Source organism: Arvicanthis niloticus, chromosome 22, assembly GCF_011762505.2.
Source record: "Arvicanthis niloticus isolate mArvNil1 chromosome 22, mArvNil1.pat.X, whole genome shotgun sequence".
NCBI lineage: Eukaryota > Metazoa > Chordata > Mammalia > Rodentia > Muridae > Arvicanthis > Arvicanthis niloticus.
Genome location: NC_133429.1, coordinates 994613 through 1015076, shown reverse-complemented (window position 1 = coordinate 1015076; position 20464 = coordinate 994613). Strand labels below are relative to the sequence as shown.

Here is a 20464-nt window from a genome sequence, read left to right as displayed (position 1 = left end):
AACGTTGGCAGACACAAAACAACAGTAGAGTCCGGCTCAGAACTCCTAAGACTCTGGCTCCACCCCCAGCACCCAGACCGAGCCGTGCTGTGTCCCAGAGTGGAGCACTATGCAGCAGTGCAAAGGGACATGCCCCAGGGCTGGACAGAGCTCAATCAGTGCCGCTGACCCTGGATTCCAGGACCCCTGAGAACAGCCAGATCTCTAACCCCAGTGCTCAGAAGACATGGGCGGGTTGTGGGGTGACGGGGTGACAGGGACAGGAGAGCAGATGGCTCAGTTCTGTACCCTAGTCTCTTGTGGCGTCCTCAGAGGTCCGGTGTCTTCTTCAGTCGCTCCCTGGGTATCCCATGGAACCTCAGACTTGCTGATGAACGGGGCAGCTGCCAACCCCTGCATTTTACCCTCTGAGCCATCCCGCCCCCCACTCCAGTGTTTGCCCAGATTTGACTTTGTCTCTGTGAGTCAGCACCCTGGCCGTGTCCCCTGCCTGGCTCACAGTGAGAACACTGAGCTGTAATTTAGGACAGGAAACTTGCAATCCTCCTGCCTCAGCACCCGAGAGCTGAGATGTTCCTCTCTTTTTCAGTTCCCTGATTGTTTGTTTGTAAATTACATTTATTTATCTGTGTGGGTAGGTGTGTCACCACCATGCACGCCTGAGGAGACTCATGGGACTCGGTTCCCTCTGTCCACCGAGCCGGTCCTGAACTCAAGTTGTCAGGCTTGGTGGTAAGGCGCCTTCACCAGCCATCTCACTGACCTGGGTTTCCCCTTTGGTAAGATGGAGTGAGCCCCACGGAGGTCGTGGGAGAACCAAGTACACAGTGATACAGAGCAACGCTGGAGTGTCGTGGACAAAGGACACCTCACAGCCTCAAAAATCAATCTTTAGCTGGAGTCAACCTCCGTCCAAGTAAAACTTCCTCCCTTACTCACTTCACTCACCCAGTGTGAGGCCCACTGGAGGACGGGGACAGGGCCCCTGGGAAGTCACAAGGCCCGGACAGGGACAGTTCTCTCCAGTTTTGTTTGTTTGTTGTTTTGTTGGCACAGGGTCCTGGAACTCACAGAGATCCTGCTGCTTTTGCCTCCGGAGCGCTGGGGTTAAAGGCCCGGCTGACGTCCGTTTTCTAACAACTAGGAGGGTGAGGGAATAAATTACAGAGGGGCTGGGCTTGGAGGCCCGTGGGGAACAGGGGAACTCGCCTATGGGCCGGCTCGCCCAGTTGGCGGCTCCTCGACCCGCAGTTCCGCTCGTGGCCACCAGGGGGCGCCGCGTCCTCGCCACGACCGCGTCCCGCAGGGATGTCCTGCTTGGGGTTCCCCGCGTCACAGCAGGTTGATCTCGTCCAGGTACCGGGCCAGCACCGAGTCCCGCACGTCCTTGAACACGCTGCGGACGCTGTGCGTGTCCGTGGCACAGGTGAAGTGTGCGAAGAGGCGGCGCGCGCGGGAGCCCTTCCTGCCGCCGTCGTGGGGCTCTGCGCAGCTCGCGTACACGCGCGCGTACATGTCCAAGATGAAGCGCTTGGCGGCCTCTGCGTCCCGCCGGGGTCCTGCAGAGAGGGCGTGGGGTCGGATGGGCTTCTTTTTGTAGCCTAGGCTGGCCTCAAACTCCCTACGTAGCCCTGGGTTCACTAAATAGCCCAGGCTGGCCCTGGTCAGTCTGTAGCCCTGGCTGACTGTGAACTCCTTGGCCACCTTGCCTTCACCTTCCCAGAGATGGGTGATGGGTGAGCGGCCGCAAGCCGGGTTTGTGTGGTGCTGGGGATTCAACTCAGGGCTTTGTGACAACTCTGGGGATCCTTCACTAGGGTGGGGAGGGGCGCAGAGCCATCCTGACGGAGGACGGGCGCCAAGTTTGTCGGTCCAGCCAATGGGGATGAGAAGGTGTAACTTGTCAGAGCTGCTCATGTGACTTGAAGACTGGAGTGTTAAGATGGGGCGGGGCCGCCCGCAGTGGGAACTCTGTGAGCGTCCAGGGACCGGGTGTTCAGCACATGTGCTCCTCACTACACGCTGTCCATCTTTGGGAAATATGGAGGTCATACAGTGCCGACTGGGAGTAAACTCCGGGTGCAAATAGTGTGGGTTCGAATCCTGCTTCCAGGGCCTGAAAGCCTAAGTTCGAATCCCCAGCACCTAGGAAAAGCAGGAGTGTGCCTATAACCTCAGTTCTGTGAGTAGGGGTGTGGAAGCAGGGACTCCCGAAGGAGGCAAAGATGGCTAGAGCAGGACTCAGGCAGCCTCCACCTGTCCTCCACCCCTATCCCCAACCTGCTTTAATTCCTGCCCATCTCTGAGCCTCAGTTTCTCCATCTCTGCAATGGACATGTCCTACTCTATGGGCTTGCTTTATTTTTCTTTTAATCTGACCAAAGTACCATGAGTTTTTCTTTGTATTACTCTGTGTGTGCATGGGTGTGTGTGTCCCCTCAGGTGCAGGGACACCGGGACACCTTGGCTGTAGTTCTTTTCTGAGTCAGAGTCTCACTGAACTTGGAGCTCACTGATTTACTATGTGGTCTACCTGGTGATGCCCAGAGGAATCCTCCTGGATCTGCCCAACACCATGCCAATTGAGCTATTTATGCTCTGGGGATTCGAACTCAGGTCCCCATGCTTGCATGTGCCACACTCTACTAACTGAGCCAAGGGAAATGTCTCTTCAGATTCAAGGTTTCAATCTTTTGTTTCCCCATGACAGGGTTTCTCTGTGTAGTCCTGGCTGTTCTGGAACTCACTCTGTAGACCAATCTGGCTTGTAACTCACAGAGATCCTCCTGCCTCTGTCTACTGAGTGCTGGGATTAAAGGTGTGTGCCACCACCGCTGGAGTTTAATTTTTTTTCCTGGCAATATTGGAAATAAAAACCAGGGCCTCTCACTTGCTAGGCAAGCACGCTGCCCCTGAGCCACATCTTTAGGCATTTTTAGTCTTTTAAAGAAAATAACTATGAAAAAATTGTTGGCTTTGGTTCTTGTGACACTTAGTGCGCCAAGAAGGTCGGGATCCCTGGAGATATGGGCCCGCTATGACGCCTCCCTCTGGAAAATGGTGAAGAAGATTGAAATCAGCCAGCATGCCAAGTACACTCGCTCCTTCTGTGGCAAGACCAAGATGAAGAGGCGAGCCGTGGGCATCTGGCACTGTGGTTCCTGAATGAAACCGTGACCACAGGGCCTGGTTACAACATCACCTCTGCAGGCACAGTGAAGTCTGCCACCAGAAGACTGAAGGAAGTGAAACACCGGTAGAAGCCCTACCTTCTGAGACTCGCCTGCCCTGCAATAAATGACTTAATTTACGTAACAAAAAGAAAAGACTGTCACAGAATGCAAAGCCCAGGAGAAAATGTCAGCGGCAAATAAGGTTTCTGAACCTACACGGTGTCTGAGTGAAAGCCGCGCCCACAGGCTGGTGTGCTGGAATGCCTGGTCCCCAGTTGGTGGACCTGTCTGGGGAGGGTGAGGGGGTGTGGCCTGTCTGGAGAGGCGAGGGGTGTGGCCTGGTTAGAAGGGTGTGGCTATATTTTAAGGGGTGTGGTCTTGTAGGGGGTGTGTCCCTGTTGGAGGAGCTACGGCCTTGTTTGAAGAGGTGTGTCGCTGGGGATTCAAAAGCCATCCACTGCCAGGCTTAGTCTCTCTCTCTCTTTTTTTTTTCGAGACAGGGTTTCTCTGTGTAGCCCGGGCTGTCCTGGAACTCACTCTGTAGACCAGGCTGGCCTTGAACTCAGAAATCTGCCTGCCTCTGCCTCCCAAGTGCTGGGATTAAAGGCGTGCGCCACCACCGCCTGGCACCAGGCTTAGTCTCATTCTTTCTCTGCTCCTCACTGAGGACTATAAAGCTCTCCGAGACTGCTCGGCACCATGCTTGTCTTCTTCCCGCCATGATGATTACAGACTAACTCTGAGTCTCAGAGGTAACGAACCAGTGATAAAACACGTCCTTTACAAGAGTTGCTGTGGTCATGGGCTAGAACAGTGACTAAGGCACTGGGCCGGCCTGCTGTGGTAAACAGTCCTATAAACCACCCGTTCCCCTCCCAGCCTCTCTAGGCCACAGCCTGTTCTTAAGATGTCTTAGCTAAGACAGGGCTAGGAGCAACCAGCACTTCACATCTGTACCACAGGCAGCCAGCCTTGGGGGATATGGCAGCATGACAGGGGTTTTAGGGGCTCTTAGCTACAATTAAGCCAGTGGTCAAATTCCCATACCAGAGGTCACCAGAGTTGAATTTGAGTGACCTTTGAACTGGTGTCAAGCATGGACCGTAGCGTGGACCACAGCTGAGGGGAAGCTCCTCCAGAATCTTCTCTGCCCAGCACTGCAGATCACTGCCTGATTCTCACTGATTCGCAGTGGGTGTTTCATGCTCGGCAGTTTGGATCACAGGTCTCCTAAGTTGGCAGGGAGCTCACTTCTGTTGGTTTAGGGCCCTGGGCACAGTCTCCTCTGTCCCAGCAGACACAAGGAGTGAGAGAGCTTGGCTCTAAGTTGACGGCCCTGCCTCGCGCCCTTCACCATTAAGTGCAGTCAGCTTTCCCTCTTGTTGAACCTGCCTTGCTTGGCCAACCGACTGTGATAGATGTGACACAAACGTCCCTGAGACTTGATCACTAGGGGCAGTCAAAGTCAGCCACTGTGACGGTGATGGGTTGGGCCTGGTGGTGTACACCTGTGAGTTCTAGGCCAGCCTGGTCTACAGAGTTGAAGACCAGTCAGAGTTTGCAGTGAGACCCTGCCTCAAAAAGGAGAGGGAGAGAGAGAGAGAGAGAGAGAGAGAGAGAGAGAGAGAGAGAGAACCAAATTCCTGACCATGAGACCTTGAGTCAGGCAAACCAGCTGGTTCAAGCCAGGATGGTGTCCTCAGCCACTGAGAGAGGATCCTTCTAGCACTGTGAGTTCCCAGGGCTCCAGGATGGATCTGAAGGAGGCAGACAGCGGTCCCCACCTGGCTGCGCCATCCTGCCTTGCTCTGTGGAAGCTCAGTTTCCAACACTCTTTGTCTCCTACAACTCTGCATCAACACACAGCTGAGGGTGGGTGGTGGTGGCGCACCCCATTAATCCCAGGAATTGGGACACAGGCAAGTGGATCTCTGAATTTGAGGCCAGCCTGGTCTACACAGTGAGGTCCAGGACAGCCAGGGCTACAGAGAAACCCTGACTCAAAAAACAAAAAAGAAAACGAAAGGTTACACAAACGAGATAAACTAGAGACATTACTGAAAAGGGGTTGATGGCGCTATGACAACTACAGTATAGGACAGGTAGGGACTGGCTCCTGTACAGAGGAGTCCCACTTAGAGGGGCTGGGGCGTGGTCATGGTGGAGCCCCGCCTAGAATCCCTCAGGGAGGGGCTGCGGTGTGGTCAGGGTGGAACCTGACCACATGCAGTTCCATCCATTTCATAAAAACAGAAACAAATTTTTTTTGTTTTGTTTTTCGAGACAGGGTTTCTCTGTGTAGCCCGGGCTGTCCTGGAACTCACTCTGTAGACCAGGCTGGCCTCGAACTCAGAAATCCGCCTGCCTCTGCCTCCCAAGTGCTGGGATTAAAGGCGTGCGCCACCACCGCCTGGCTTAGAAACAGATTTTTATAGACTCTTCTCATTCAATGGCATCTGCTAAGAGAATCATCTTAATTTTCTTTCCACAGGGGGGGAAACGTAAACTCATGAGGTATTTCAGAGCAGCGGAAGAGTCCTATTCTCTGTGAAGCTTCTGCTGACTCCAGAAGGTTCTCCACGGGGAGCTACTTTTGGGAGGTGAAAGAAATAGAATGTTTTGGAACAACTCACCCTGGAAGCTGGGGAAATACGTGGCCAGGTGGGAGGAGTGGATCTTATCCTCCAAGATGTCCGTCTTGTTGAGGAAGAGGATGACTGAGGTGCTCTTGAACCAGGGCAGTTCGAGGATCGTGCTGAACAGAGCGAGGCTCTCCTTCATGCGGTTCTGGGTGGGAGACAGGTGGGTGGTGACCCACGGGGTGATGAAGACCCCTCTCTGGGTGTGAAGGGGGAGACCTAAGAGCCTGTGTGAACAACATCCTGTGTTGAGCCACAGCCTTCTGAAATCAGTGTCTGGTTGGATGCTACAGTGTGAAGACACCTGACTAGAGCTCAGATGTGACTGGCCGACGAAGACACACGTCATCAGAGAGCTGTCTAATCCTGTGGCTGTGGAGAAGGGGCGCACAGGCTGAGAGTTCCTACAGCCAAGGACACCAGACACAGAAAAACTGGGGACTTGGGTGGTGCCCTTCCACACCCTGACCTCATGATCCCAGCTCCCAGAACTAAATAAGAACTGGGGGTGTCTGTGTTTTAGACCAAGCTGCTTGGCCACAGAACCTCGCTATATCCTGTATAGCTACTGAGATCCATTCGTCCCAGCAACGGGGACACCAAACCGCTCTCCCAAGCGATGGTCTCCATGTTGAACCACACCATGGCTATCCAGCACCAGGACCGAAGATGCAGTGATGCCCCCAGGTTGTGACATATTGTGTGATGAGGGGTAATTTGGCCACAAGTTTGCATTGGTGTGACCGGAGCTGTTCCTGGTGAGGCCAGGATGGGAGCCCCATGTGTGTGAAGGTGAATGTGGGGACCACCTTCCACAAAGACCCCACACAAAAGTGGAGAGTTAAGATAAAAGCGGCCATGGGATCTCACTGGACACTTCTCAACCCCTTAAAGGTGCGGCGCCTGCGGTGACAGCTCCCTCACCTCCTGATCATTCTCCTCCAGGCACTGGTCATACTCGCTCAGTGAGGCCAGGTAGATGAGAGCGATCACATTCTCAAAACAGTGGATCCATTTTTTACGTTCTGACTTCTGGCCACCAACATCCACGATGCTGAAAAGAAATGCGGAGACCCACCATTGAGAGGTCACATGACCCAGTTGGCCCCTGCTCACCGTCATATACAGCCGCACTGGAGTCATGAGGTCTGTTGTGATCAGATCAAAGAACAGACTGTACAGCTGTGCCACCTGCTATATGCTGGTCACATTATGGAAGCTGAGGCAGGAGGATTGCTGTAAGTGTGAGGGTGGCCTACAGAGCAAGCATAAGGCCAGCCTAAGCTACAGAATGAGATTCCTTCTCTCTGCCTTTCTCCGTCCCCCTCTCTCTCATTTAGATACAGACAGATATAGATATGTGTATAGATATGCATGATAATCAGGATGGAGCTGGCTCTGTGGCTAAGCTGCTCGCTGCTTGTGAGGCCAGCAGTGAGCAGTGATGTCGGATTCCTAGCATGAAACTGTAACCACAGCAATGGGGAAGGAGGCTGAGACTGGGGGATGCTGGGGAAGGACTGTAGAGGCTGAGCTGTAGGCTCAGTGAGAGACCCTGTCCCATGACACTAATGAGTCGGCATTCACACACACACACACACACACACACACACACACACACACACGTACAAAAATCACAGGAAGGTTCTTCATTCTCTCAGGCCTTAAGATGTAAAGATCACCGATCACCGTCAGGATTGGAGAGAGGGCTGAGCTGTTAAAGCACTAGCTGCTCCTGCAGAGACCGGGGTTCAAGTCCCAGCACCCACATGGGGGTCACAACCATCTATATCTTCAGTTCCGTGGGATCTGATGCCAACGTCTGGCCTCTTCAGTCACTTGCCGTCACATGCACAATCCCAGCCCATGCACACATAATTAAAATTTTAATTAATTAATCAGTATCAGGCATATGTAAGGTATAAGGATGAACAGAAGGCTGTGGTTCTGTTCACACTTCCCCAGGCTCAGTTTTCCCATCAGTAGAATGGGCCACTATGTCCCCCACTGGTTCCCCTCTGTGGCCAAAGAAGAACAAGAAGAGCACGCCATCACTTCCTCCACAACAAAAGTATGAACGTCACTCTTCCTGTGGCTTCTCAGAACTAGGTCACTGATATGGATATCAGTGTCACCTTCCCGAGTGTAGCTGTAACTGAGTGTAGATGACATGAACAGAGTCGTCAGACAGAGAAGGGAAGCAGAGGCAAGGTCAGAAGCTGGACTTGAGAGAATCCCTCCATCGACACACGTAATGTGTTACTGTCACATATCTCAAAGACTCACAGATCTTCTTTGCAAAGCAAGCAATGTCAGGCAAAGCGGGACCAAGCCGGGCATGGTGGGGCAAACCTTTAACCTCAGCACTCATGAGACAGAAGCAGGAATATCTCTCTCAATTCAAGGCCAACCTGGGCTACACAAAGAGAATCTGTTTCAAAAAAAAAAAAAAAAAAGTGGGACACCCAAACAGACAGGCCTGGGGACAGACTTTTGATCTCAGTGTCCCAGACTGCACCTAAGTCACAGAGAGTCATTTGTGAGTTTCTGTGCCGGACCACAGAGAGCTCGAGCACCTCCCAAAGACAGATGCGTCAGCTCTGCTTCCCGTGTGCTTCCGGCTTGGAAGCACATTCCTCAACACATCAAACCATGTGCAATACATTGTCCCCCATCTATCCACCCATCCGCCCATCTATCCACCCATCTATCCACCCATCCACCCATCCACCCACCCATCCACCCACCCATCCACCCACCCACCCACCCATCCACCCACCCATCCACCCATCCACCCACCCACCCATCCACCCACCCATCCACCCACCCACCCACCCATCCACCCATCCACCCATCTATCCACCCATCCACCCACCCACCCATCCACCCACCCATCCACCCACCCACCCATCCACCCATCCACCCATCTATCCACCCATCCACCCACCCACCCATCCACCCACCCATCCACCCACCCACCCATCCACCCATCCACCCATCCACCCACCCACCCACCCATCCACCCACCCACCCACCCACCCACCCATCCACCCATCCACCCACCCATCCACCCACCCATCCACCCATCCACCCATCCACCCATCCACCCACCACTTCTGTTCCTCTGTCCTCCTCCACCATCCATGTCTCTCCCTAGGTCTCTATGCCCTTGGCTCATGGCTAAGACCCTGTTTCCCAGCAATATTTTGCCTCTGGGTCTCTGTGGCTCTCAGCACATCAGTGACGAAACCTGGAATCACCTGGTTTGGATGGTGTGAGACCTATTCCAAAGTATTTGGAGGATCCAGACTAAGCTCCCCCAGGAATGTGCTGTGACCATTGTAACCCAGGCATCCGTAGCCACTCTATTACAGGCGGCCCTAGCAGCAACCTCATGGTCCTCTTGCCCTCTACCCTTCTTCACCCCTGCCACTGGCCCAGGCTCTTGGGTGACCCTGACTACCTACTTCTACCATTTTTTTTTTTTTTTTTTTGGTTTTTCGAGACAGGGTTTCTCTGTGTAGCCCTGGCTGTCCTGGAACTCACTCTGTAAACCAGGCTGGCCTCGAACTCAGAAATCCGCCTGCCTCTTCCTCCCAAGTGCTGGGATTAAAGGCCTGCGCCACCACCGCCGGTGGCCTCTTTGCCTGCCCTCCCCCCCCCCCCCCCGGTGTTAAGCCCTCCAGAATTCACTCTATATTCTCTCAGCCCAGAGCCATCCCTCCATCCCTGTGATGACCATACGGTCTGTCTTCCCTTCTCCCGCCGCACCCTAATAACAATGTCCATTCTCCAGGAATATCTGTTATCCAGTTCCTCACTCTGTCCATCAAGATCTCAGGCTAGCCCACATAGTGCATACAGGGGTAATGTCGGACTTTTCCTTCCTTGAAGGACAGGACCAGAAACTTCAGCTCCTACACAGGCTTCCCCAGGCCGGGCGTCTGCTGAGTGCTCACCGCAGTTTGGTTTTCTGCACGGAGAAGCAGTATTCATTGATGCCTGTGGTGGGCATGCGACTCCGCAGCACGTCTTGCGCAGTGGGGATGTAGCCGTCCTCGGAGATGCGCTCCAGGTGTGACAGGTAGCTGTGGAGGGAGACTGTGTGAAACTGTGAGGAGGAGGAAGCTGGGTCAAGCCTGTCCTGTGGTCCCTCCCTGGACCCCTCCCTTCCGCAGCCACACCCCACAGCCAGGCCCCTGAGACCTTGCTCACATGACCATTGGCCATGCATCCCTGTGCTCCGACTCCGACTCCACGACCCCTCCGCCCACAAACCCTACACTCACTACACCGCGGAGTCCAGCAGGTGGAATTCACGCCTGCGCTCGTAGCACGCACGGATGCCTGCGTCCCGCCACAGGTACTGCATGGCCGCTGCGTACGGTTTCTCAAACGCGCTCACTTTATAGGGATCCTGAGTCATCACCAGGCTGGCATGCTGCTGTAAGGGACAGGTGAGAGGTTCGGGCAGCCTGTGGGTATTGCAGGCCCCACCTCCATCCTTAAAACACACTCCTTCCTTTTTTCCATCCTTGTGCCATGTTGACAGATCCTACAGAGCTAACTGGCCCAGCATCCCTTCCTCAATCTGGTCACAAGTTTAACTCTAGCCCTGGGGATCTAGCGCCCTCTTCTGGCCGCTATGGGAACTGCACTCACATGCACAGACAATTTAAAACAAATAGTAAGATAGATCAGACAGACAGACAGACAGACAGACAGACAGAAAGGGAGGGAGGGAGGGAGGGAGGGAGGGAGGGAGGGAGGAAGGAAGGAAGGAAGGAAGGAAGGAAGGAAGGAAGGAAGGAAGGAAATAAACTGCCCTAGAAAACTCATTTCTGGCATAAGAAAACTGTCGATTCTTAGGATGTTCCTGGGAGCCCATGCTGGGAAATGCTTTTTGTCCATCTCTGGAAATGTCAAACAGCACAGGGGACTCGGTTCTCACCTTGCTGTCAGGCCTGCTGAAGGGTATCTGCAGCCGGTCCATTGCTTCGATCATGGCCTGCATGGAGACGAAGATGTTCTGGTAGACGAGCAGCCGAAAGGCTCTGCGGTCCTCCTCAGAGTAGCCCACACCATGAATGATGCGCATTTGCTTGATAAACGTGCTTTTCCCACTCTCACCGGGTCCTGGGGGCAAACAGCTTGCTTAGAAGGGCTGGTGGTAGACACAGGGTGCTCACGGTGAATACAGCACTCACAGCGCCCACAGCAGCCATAACGCCCATGCTGCCCATTGTGACCCCTGTCCCTGAGCAACCACAGTGCACCCAGCGCCCACAGCACACACGGTGCACGTGGCGACCACGGTGCCCACGGAACCTTGAGCTGCTCAGTGTGGAACAGCGATTTAGTTACTCCTCTCCTTGCTATGACAAAATGCCCAACACGCTGCTTCAGAGAGGAAGGTTGAGCGGCCCACGGCCCCAGGGCACAGCCTCCATGGCGCAGGAGCAGAGGCGACTGCCCATCTCTCATCCAGTCCTGCCCCCCAGTCTGTGGAGTCTTCACCCTCAGCTACTAACGTTTACACAACCCCTGTCAGGCACGGCCAGAGGCTGACCTGATCTAGATTTTTTTCCTTACAGTGTGGGTGGGGCTTAGGAGATTCTAGATCAGTCCAGCTGACCGTCACTATGAAGCAACATGAGTCCCTTTCCTAGTCAGAGTTTCTACTGCTGTGATGAAACACTGTGACCAAAAGCAGGTTGTGGAGGAAAGGGTTTGTCTGGCTCATACTTCCACATCGCAGTTCATCACAGTCAGGCGGGAACCCACGCAGGGCAGGATCCTGGAGGCAGGAGCTGATTTCAGCAGAGGCCATGGAGGGCGCTGCTTACTGGCTTGCTCCCATGGTCTGCTCAGCCGGGTTCTTAGAGAACCCAGGACCGCCCACAGTGAGCTGGCTCTTCCTCACTGAGCTCTAATTAGGAAAATGTCAGCTGGTTGGTGGTAGCACGTGCCTTTATTCCCAGAAGGCCACTGCCTTTACCAGTTTAAGTCCAGCCTTGTCTACATAGTGAGGTTGGGGCCAGCCTGGGATACATAGAAAGACTGTGTCTGAAAAGAAGAAGAAGGAGAAGGAGAAGGAGAAGGAGAAGAAGAAAGAGGAGGAGGAGGACGAGGAGGCAGAGGTGGAGGAGGAAGAAGAAGGAAGGAAGGAAGGAAGGAAAGATGGAAACATAAAGAAGATGTAGCTGCCATCAGCCTCTGACCTCAACATGAACGAACACACCCCACCACCCAAGTATACAGAACACACGCCACCACACAAGTACACAGAAACGCAAGAAAAATATGGAAAGAAATCAAAATGACAAGGGGGGTCACATGGGAGTCACATCACACCTCCCTGTCCATTGCGTTGCGTGACTGAGTTGAGCTCTGCACAGAGAACACAGCGACTCACAGAGGTGAGGCAGATACAGTTGAGCTGTGCTCCTGGCTGCCAATAACGTTCTGTCAGAACCTGTCCGTGCGTTTGCTTTTGTGCTATAAAGGCAGCAATAAGAACTGGATCTGTAAATGAAACGTCCACTTACCACAGCCAGGTCCACTCAAGTGTTTTTATAATATTCTGCTTTGTCGGGCGGTGGTGGTGCACGCCTTTGATCCCAGCACTTAGGAGGCAGAGGCAGGCGGATTTCTGAGTTCGAGGCCAGCCTGGGCTACAGAGTGAGTTCTGCCTTGCCACAGCCATTTCAGGAGGAGGACACTTCAGGACAATTCTCTCTTAGGTTTATTTATTTTACATGTATGTGTGTTGCCTGCATGTGTGCCTTTGTCAGATGTATGCAATGCTTGTGCTGTTCCAGGAGGGCTTTGGAGATGTCTGTGCCTGTTGGGACTTTAACCCAGGTCCTTTGCAAGAGCTGCCAGTGCTTGTAACTGCCGAGCCTTCTCTCCAGCTGCTACACTGGGGTGGAAGTGCTCTCTGTAGCCCAGGCCTGGAGCTCATAATCCACCTGCCTCAGCTCCCAAGCTGGGATGACAGGCATACACCATCATGTCCAAAAGGAAGAGAAGCTTTAGTGAGGGAACAGAATCGAAGTCTCATCTCCAGGGCAGTCATAAGTGAAGCCGTGGCTCTAGGGTCCGTAATGATTGTATTAAAATCTCCCTTTAGGGTCCAGGCCTGGAGCATGGCCCACACCTCCCTGCTGCTGATTCTGTGACGTTGAGAACATCCCCACCCTGAGGTAGTGTCCACTTTTCTCATCGACAAAGTGGACCAAAGCAATAAACCTGCTATAGTGGAAACCAAGAGGCTAGCCTGGCACCAAGAGGCTAGCCCCGGCACCAAGAGTCTAGCCCCAGCTTATTACCTGTCCCTCCCCTGGGCACACAGCCTTTCCGAGGAAGGGAAGTGGAGACCAACTTCGTGAGGCTCCCCAGGATGAAGGTCAGGGGCTCACGCAGAAGGAAGTAAGAAAAGTTACAAGAGCTGAAAGAGGAACAAGGCCCAGGACTCACCTGCCGTGCATGTGGCTGTTTCGCTTCCAATACCACATAAACCTGGCACAGAGGCCCATGCCTATGTTCTAGCCTCAGGGATGGGGACAGGAGGATTAGAGTTCAGAGCCATCCTCGGCTACACAGTAAATTTAAAACCAGCCTGGGATACATGAGATACTGGCTAAGAGAAAGGAAAAAAAAAAAAAAAAGGCGGGAGAGGAATGGACTACGGCCATGTGGACCTTCTGAAGACGAGAGCCTCAGTGGACTGGGAGGCAGCCAGCGCGACTGTCTGCAAATCTGAGGGTCATGTGGACAGGGCAGGTCTCTGAGACTCAGTTCCTCAAGTGATATTTTCAGGAAGATTGGGCGCTGCCGTGAGGGATACGGAAGCTGTCCGTGAGCTGCGTGGAGCAGAGCCTGCGGATACTGGAGGGGGCGTTCCCTCAGTAGGGTTTGAACCCGGATCCTCCAGCACACTAAGCTGGGCTCCACCCTGACCACGCCCCCAGCCCCTCATTGGGGATTCTAGGTTGGGGCTCCACCCCTGATCCATGCCCTGAGCTGGCTGCTTACTCTTCAGACATGGTCTCGCTAAGTTCCCAGAATGGACTGGAACTCGACAAACCTCCTAGCTCAGCACTCCAAGAAGCCTGGGTCACAAACATGAGTCACACAGCTAGCTGACTCGTACATTACGATGTGCCCATGTCTTGAACTCAGCTTGAGTGTGATGATAATAACATGTGTTCCCTTGGTTATGGTCTCCTGAGATCCTGGCTGAGAGACTGCACGTCTTTACCCAGTTGTCACACGTGACCAGCATTTATGCAATTGCTAAGAAGACACAAGGACTCAGAAAGGTCATGATACCAGCCTCGGAGGAAGACCAGCGCGTGAACTAGGCGTGGGCATCGGCCTCCACAGTCAGCCTCCACCACTCTTGCCTGTGGAGTTTCCAGGGATGCTGCCGGAAGGAACGACAGCTCAGGACCTGTGACCTCCTTGTCTTTCCTAAATACATCCCACTTCTGACTGAAGGGCAGAGAACAGTTACAAGCTCCACCCACACACTTTATTGCAGTCCAATGACCTGACCTTTTAAATTTTGCTATTAATTTGTTTTTCATTTTATTTTCTGTGTATGGCATTTTGCCTGTCTGCACGTGCATGCACAGGTCAGAAGTCCCTGCAGAGGCCAGAAGGGGGCGCCAGGTTCCCTGGAACTGGAGTCAAAACAGGTGGTTGTGAGCCCATGTGGTTGTGGGAACCTAGCGGGGGTCCTCTGTAAGAGGAGCCGGTGCTGGAACCACTAAGCCATGTCTCCAGCCCAGTGATATTACTTTCCCTCCCATAGTGGCATATGGTGGTCGACACTGCAGACACTGGCACAGGAGGATTGGTACTTTGAAGTCACCTTGAGCAACATGGCATAAAAAATAAAATAAAATAAAATAAAATAAAATAAAATAAAATAAAATAAAATATAGAGCTTGGGGACTGGAGACGAGCCTCAGTGCTCCCAGCACTGGCTGCTCCCGCAGAGGGTCCAGGTTTGGTCTCAGCACCCACATAGCAGTTCACAATCATTTGTTACTCCAGCCCCAGCGGATCCTACCCTGTCTTCAGGCCCTTCCGGTACTGCATGCACATGTTGCATAGATATACAGACAGACACCCAGACATATAAAATAGAAGAATAATAACCCTTTTAAAAAGTTAGTTAAGCTGGGCATGGTGGCGCACGCCTTTAGTCCCAGGACTCTGGAGGCAGAAGCAGGTAGATCTCTGTGAGTCTGAGGACAGCCCAGTCTACAGAGAGAGTCCCAGGACAGCCAGGTCTACACAAAGAAACAAAAACAAAAGAAGTCAGTTAAAATAACCCGGTCAGGGATAGCCACGGTAGGACATGCTTTTAATCCCAGCAGTCTGAGAGTTAGAGGCAGGGGAGTCCTGGGCCTGAGGGAATCCGTGAAGCTCCAGGTTCAGGGAGAGAGGCAGTCACAAAGCAGGTGCCCTGTGTGGACTGTGGCCTCTGTGTACAAGGCAGAGACACCAGAAACAGCCTGTGACACATCACTGTTGACGCTCTGAAGCACACAGAAGCGAACGCACCTCTGCGCAAATTGTGGTACTTATCTCTTTCCAGAAACTTCCACAGGGGTTTGGCTGCGGCAGCAGCTCTCTCCACCTGGCCAGGCTGCCCAACCCAGACAGGAAGTGTCTGCTTCCTTCTGGAGAAGGCAGGAGGAAGTGCAACCAGGCTGGGGACAGCAATGTGGGGGTAGTCGTGCTCAGCTCCAGTGGCACGATGGACCCAGCATTTCACTGACACCCCAGGAAATGAGGCATGTGAGGAGCCCAGCTACCACATCTGGTATGGTTCAGATTAGTTGCAGACCCCAGACAAACACTGACACCTCCCCGTGCCTAAGTTTCCATGTTGTTATTGGATCATGGACAGAAGCACAAGACTGTGGAACTAAACCATGAGCTGTGTGGCTTCAGGCAAGTTGCTTCACCTCTCTGGGCTTGTTCAGCAAAGGCAAGTCTTGTGCCTTCACTCTGACTTTTTGCTCTTGGTAACATGCTGGCTGCTTCGTTCTTAGCACAGACATGTCCCTGTCAACCCCACCCCAGGCTCACCCCAGCCAGCTTCCTCAAAATTCCTGCCCACTCCAGGAAAGAAAGTGTATACTTTTGGATTCGATTCTTGTTTCCAAATGGACTGAAAATCATCCAAAGAAAGGACCGTGAAGGCTGCTGTGGAAACCCCGGACCTCGCCGCGGCCGAGGACGCACAGACGCGGCCCGGCCGACGCGGAAGAACGTGTGCAGAGAGGAAATGTCTACAGTGAAACCTGAAGAGAAAGTCAGAGAAAGGCTGGAAGAGATGAGGGAGAATCTGTCCAGAAAGTAGACTATTCATCCTCCACACCTGCATCAACCTGCTTATCCGCACCATGGATGCATTTACCCGTGTATCGACACATAGATTGAAATATCCACCTACCTGCCCATCTTTCTGTCTATTCACCCATCGACTCACCCATCCATCCTTCCATCCATGTATCCATCCATCCGTCTGTCTATCTATCTATCTATCTATCTATCTATCTATCTATCTATCTATCATCCATCCTTCACTGTGTGTTTACTGAGTGTGTGTCCCTCTGCATGAAGAAGACAGACTCATCCCCTGCCCTTTTGTTGTTTGCTGTGTAATTTGTGTGACCGTTAAGCAAGCAGAGGACTTTGGATACAGATCTAAACAATACTGAAGGACACTATCTGGGAATTGGTGACTTGGACAGCCAGACAACACTGTTGTCTTGAGAGCTAAGCCCTGTGTTCAGATCGCCATGGAACAAAGAGCCAGGACCTGCAGTGTCCAGGGTACAGAGGCTGGGAACTCAGACGAAGTAAGTGCAAAGGTCCTGTGGTGGAGCCAGCGATGCTGAGACATCCCAGAAATTCTGTTGAAGTGACAAGACATAAGTTTGATGGGTCAAAGCAGAGGAAGAAGGAGGAATGGCTTATGAAGCAGACTCAGTCACTGCAGACCCTGACTCAGGAGGAGGGGCTCGGGCAGTGTGGTATTCTCCATTTCTCCTTCTGTTACTGGGGGCATGGATGCCAGGCCTCACTGGCACCATGTAAGTGCTCCCCAAAGATACCCCAAGGTGCCCCACCCGTGTGCAGTACTTCCAGGGCATGGAATGCACCACCATCCCCACCATCCCCATCATCCCCATCTGTGGGGCAGTCGTGTCACGGCCTGTGGAAGCCAGAGGTCTGTTTTGGCGACTCGCTTTTCTCTTTTCATCTTTGTCAGCTCAGACTTTGAACCCAGGTATTAGGTCTGTTCAGCAACCCCCTCCTCCCCTTCCCCTCCTCCCCTCCCTCCCTCCTACCCTCCCCCCCTCCTACCCTCCCTCCCTCCTACCCTCCCCCCTCCTCCCCTCCCTCCCTCCTACCCTCCCTCCTCCTACCCTCCCCCTCCTCCCTTCCTCCTCCTCCCCCTCCCCTCCCCCCTCCTCCCCTCCCTCCCTCCTACCCTCCCCCCTCCTACCCTCCCTCCCTCCTACCCTCCCTCCCTCCTACCCTCCCCCTCCTCCCTTCCTCCCTCCTCCCCCTCCCCTCCCCCTCCTCCCCTCTCCCCCTCCTACCCTCCCTCCTCCTACCCTCCCCCTCCTCCCTTCCTCCCTCCTCCCCCTCCCCCTCCCCCCCTCCTCCCCCTCCCTCCCTCCTACCCTCCCCCCTCCTACCCTCCCTCCCTCCTACCCTCCCTCCCTCCTACCCTCCCCCTCCTCCCTTCCTCCCTCCTCCCCCTCCCCCTCCCCCTCCTCCCCTCTCCCCCCTCCTACCCTCCCTCCTCCTACCCTCCCCCTCCTCCCTTCCTCCCTCCTCCCCCTCCCCTCCCCCCTCCTCCCCTCTCCCCTCCTCCCCTCTCCCCCTCCTCTCCGAGACACCCCATCTCCCTCAAAAATTCAAATCCTTTATTCCAACCTTCTTGGGCTCCAGTGGATTCTTTAGCAAAGTGACCAAACTCGGAAAGTCAAGAGAATTAGGCAATTCTCTGTGTGAAGCCAGGAAACCAAATGTGTGCATGGGGGATTTTGAGGGAGAGCCATGGGGATTCCCGAGTGAGGAGTGAAGCTGGGGTAGAATATGGTTTATACCACACCAAAATTATTTAAAAAGGGAGAAAAATTCCCCTTTCAGAATAGGAATTAAAAAGCACTTATTGAGCTGTTATTTCATCTGCTTATGGGCCTTGTTTCATTCCTCAAGGAAGATGTCATTTTTTATGACATCACCATCCCCATCATCACCACCAACACCACCACCATCATCATCACCATCCCCATCATCACCATCCCCATCATCATCCCCATCATCATCACCACCACCACCATCATCATCCCCATCATCCCCATCATCCCCATCATCATCACCATCATCATCACCATCATCATCACCATCATCATCACCACCACCATCATCATCATCACCATCATCCCCATCATCACCACCATCCCCGTTATCCCCATCATCACCATCATCATCACCATCATCATCACCATCATCATCACCATCACCATCATCATCACCATCACCATCACCACCACCATCATCATCACCATCATCCCCATCATCACCACCATCTCCGTTATCCCCATCATCCCCATCATCATCACCATCATCATCACCATCATCATCACCACCACCATCATCACCATCATCCCCATCATCACCACCATCCCCATTATCCCCATCATCACCACCATCCCCATCATCATCATCACCATCACCATCACCATCACCACCATCATCACCATCATCATCACCATCATCTAGACTGGATCTCAGTATGTAGTTCAGCTCAAGTGGCTTTGAACTCATGGCAAGTCTGATGTGTCAGTTACCCAAGTGTGTAACACTATGCCTAGCTTTTAGTTTTAAAACAGGGAGTTATGTAGCTCAGGCTAGCTTCAGCTCCTTCTGTAGGTCAGGGTGACCCTGAACTCCTGATTTTCCTGCCTCCATCCCCTGAAAGCTTGGTGACACATTTGTATCTCCCACGTCTGAGTCCTGTGGCCTTGGGATGGGAAGCAGGGTCTCCCTAATGCGCAGGGGTCTCTCTGCTCGCCGAGTTCGCTCCCTCCCACCTTTATCCGCTGCTGGCCCAGCTGCCCCTCCTCCGGGCCAAACAGGAAGCGCCCAGTGGGCACAGCTATTGCTCAGGGCTGGTTTCAGATACAATGTCTCACATGGTCCAAGCTGGCCTCCAATTCACTCTCTGGCCTCAGTGTCCCCGGCGCTCGCTCTATAGGCAGCAAGCATTTGGTCAGTTCAAGAGTTTAGGATTGAGTGAATGAGTGAATGAGTGAATGAGTGAATGAATGAATGAATGAATGAATACACTCGTGCTCACAAGCCCAGGACAAAGCCCTTGGTGTCCGTGCCCCGATGACCAGCAGCTTGGAGCCCTGGCTCAGGCAGGCCGAGGAAGAGGCTTGGCCCCTCCCTGGGCCAGCCTGAATGGACGCTCACCTTCATTCCCTTCCCGTGACACATACGGGTGTGTTCATGCGGCAGCGCCCGCCAGGGCCACCTCCCCGCAGCCGGGTGCACGGCTAGGCCGTGAATGAGAGACTCAGCTTCCTGATGCCTCGCTCTCCCCGTCTAGAAAATGGGTCTGCAAGCGAGCCCCTGCTCCCTCCAGAGCCGTTGGCCCCGCTCTCGGCCCCTGCGCTGCGCCCTCACTCACCTAACAGCAGGAGTTTCAATTCCCCGCGCTCTTGTTTTTTCTGTTCCAACAAAATCTTGTTGATCTCCTGGTCAATTCTGGCGGCAGTCTTCTCCTCCTCCGTCAGGCACCAGGGACAGCAGCCCCACGTCAGGGACCGGGCCATGGTGGGCGCTTCACAGACCACCAGCTGACATCGCTCCTGCGCCCTGCACAGCCCCGACTGTGGGACACTTTCTTCTCCGCGTGGGTGGGGGTGGAGGTTACTCCAGGGCCCCCCGTGTCCCTGCCCAGGGCCTGTGGGAGCCCAGGCAAGGGCTTCAAGAGGCCTGGGTGCTGGAAACAGGGCGGGGACTTGGGAGCTGCCTCCCGCCCCCTCCGACTTGCCCAGACCTGGCCCTGCCCGCCAGACAGGTCGGTGGTGGAAGCGCAGCGGATGGGGAGGGAGGGGTGGCCGCCTCCTGGGGAGCACGATCCTCGTGGCGTCCAACTTGAGCCTCCCTCCTCCTTCCCTGGGAGGGTGGCCTCTCCCTGGGCTTCTGACTCTGCTGGTCCAGCTGCCCCTCCTCTGGGACAAATAGGAAGCGACCAGTGGGCACAGCTATTGCTCAGGGCTGGTTTCAGAACTGCTGAGGCGGGAGGGAAGTCTGTGCTTCCGCGTCTGTCTGTCCCTCAGCTCATACACCAATGTGACAGCTGAGGAAACTGAGGCCTGGAGTAAAGGCAGGGGCTCCCCCAAGACCCAGGGAGGAGGAGGCAGAGGGTCATGTTTGGCCCCTTGGGCCACAGAGAGATTAGCAAGAAGCAGAAGAATCAGTGAGAGAGGGGCTGACGCATTTATGGAGCACCTACTGTATACCAGGAAGGCTTCTATTTGGCTCCACAGAGGACAAAACAGAACCCATTACAGATGGGGGGACGTGACACTGAGCTGTTTC

The 20464-nt window shown here is 53.9% G+C and overlaps 1 protein-coding gene across 4 annotated transcripts; it reads right to left on the bottom strand.

Moving 5' to 3' along the window:
* On the bottom strand, positions 1 to 20129 carry Gna15 (G protein subunit alpha 15). Of its 4 annotated transcripts, none has more exons than XM_076919250.1 (7): positions 19548 to 20127; positions 10764 to 10948; positions 10102 to 10253; positions 9772 to 9900; positions 6737 to 6866; positions 5807 to 5960; positions 1 to 1559 (listed from the first exon to the last, which is right to left on the bottom strand). In XM_076919250.1, the coding sequence occupies exons 1-7, from the start codon at positions 19690 to 19692 to the stop codon at positions 1333 to 1335; spliced, it is 1122 nt and encodes a 373-aa protein (XP_076775365.1). In that variant the 5' UTR covers positions 19693 to 20127; the 3' UTR covers positions 1 to 1332. The 4 variants fall into 4 exon arrangements, with proteins under 4 accessions (XP_076775365.1, XP_076775364.1, XP_076775367.1 ...); XM_076919249.1 differs by having other exon boundaries at positions 10102 to 10256; positions 19548 to 20119; XM_076919252.1 differs by lacking the exon at positions 19548 to 20127 and adding an exon at positions 13292 to 13470 and having other exon boundaries at positions 10102 to 10256.
* Positions 20130 to 20464: the final 335 nt, after the last annotated feature.

Coding starts and splice junctions, on each gene's coding strand:
- Gna15 (XM_076919249.1), bottom strand. CDS start 19,692: ATGGCCCGGTCCCTGACGTGGGGCTGCTGTCCCTGGTGCCTGACGGAG. Junction 6,867..9,771: donor GTGCAGAAAACCAAACTGCG/GTGAGCACTCAG, acceptor ATTTCTTTTCAG/CATCGTGGATGTTGGTGGCC. Junction 1,560..5,806: donor GTATTTCCCCAGCTTCCAGG/GTGAGTTGTTCC, acceptor CCCTCTCTGCAG/GACCCCGGCGGGACGCAGAG.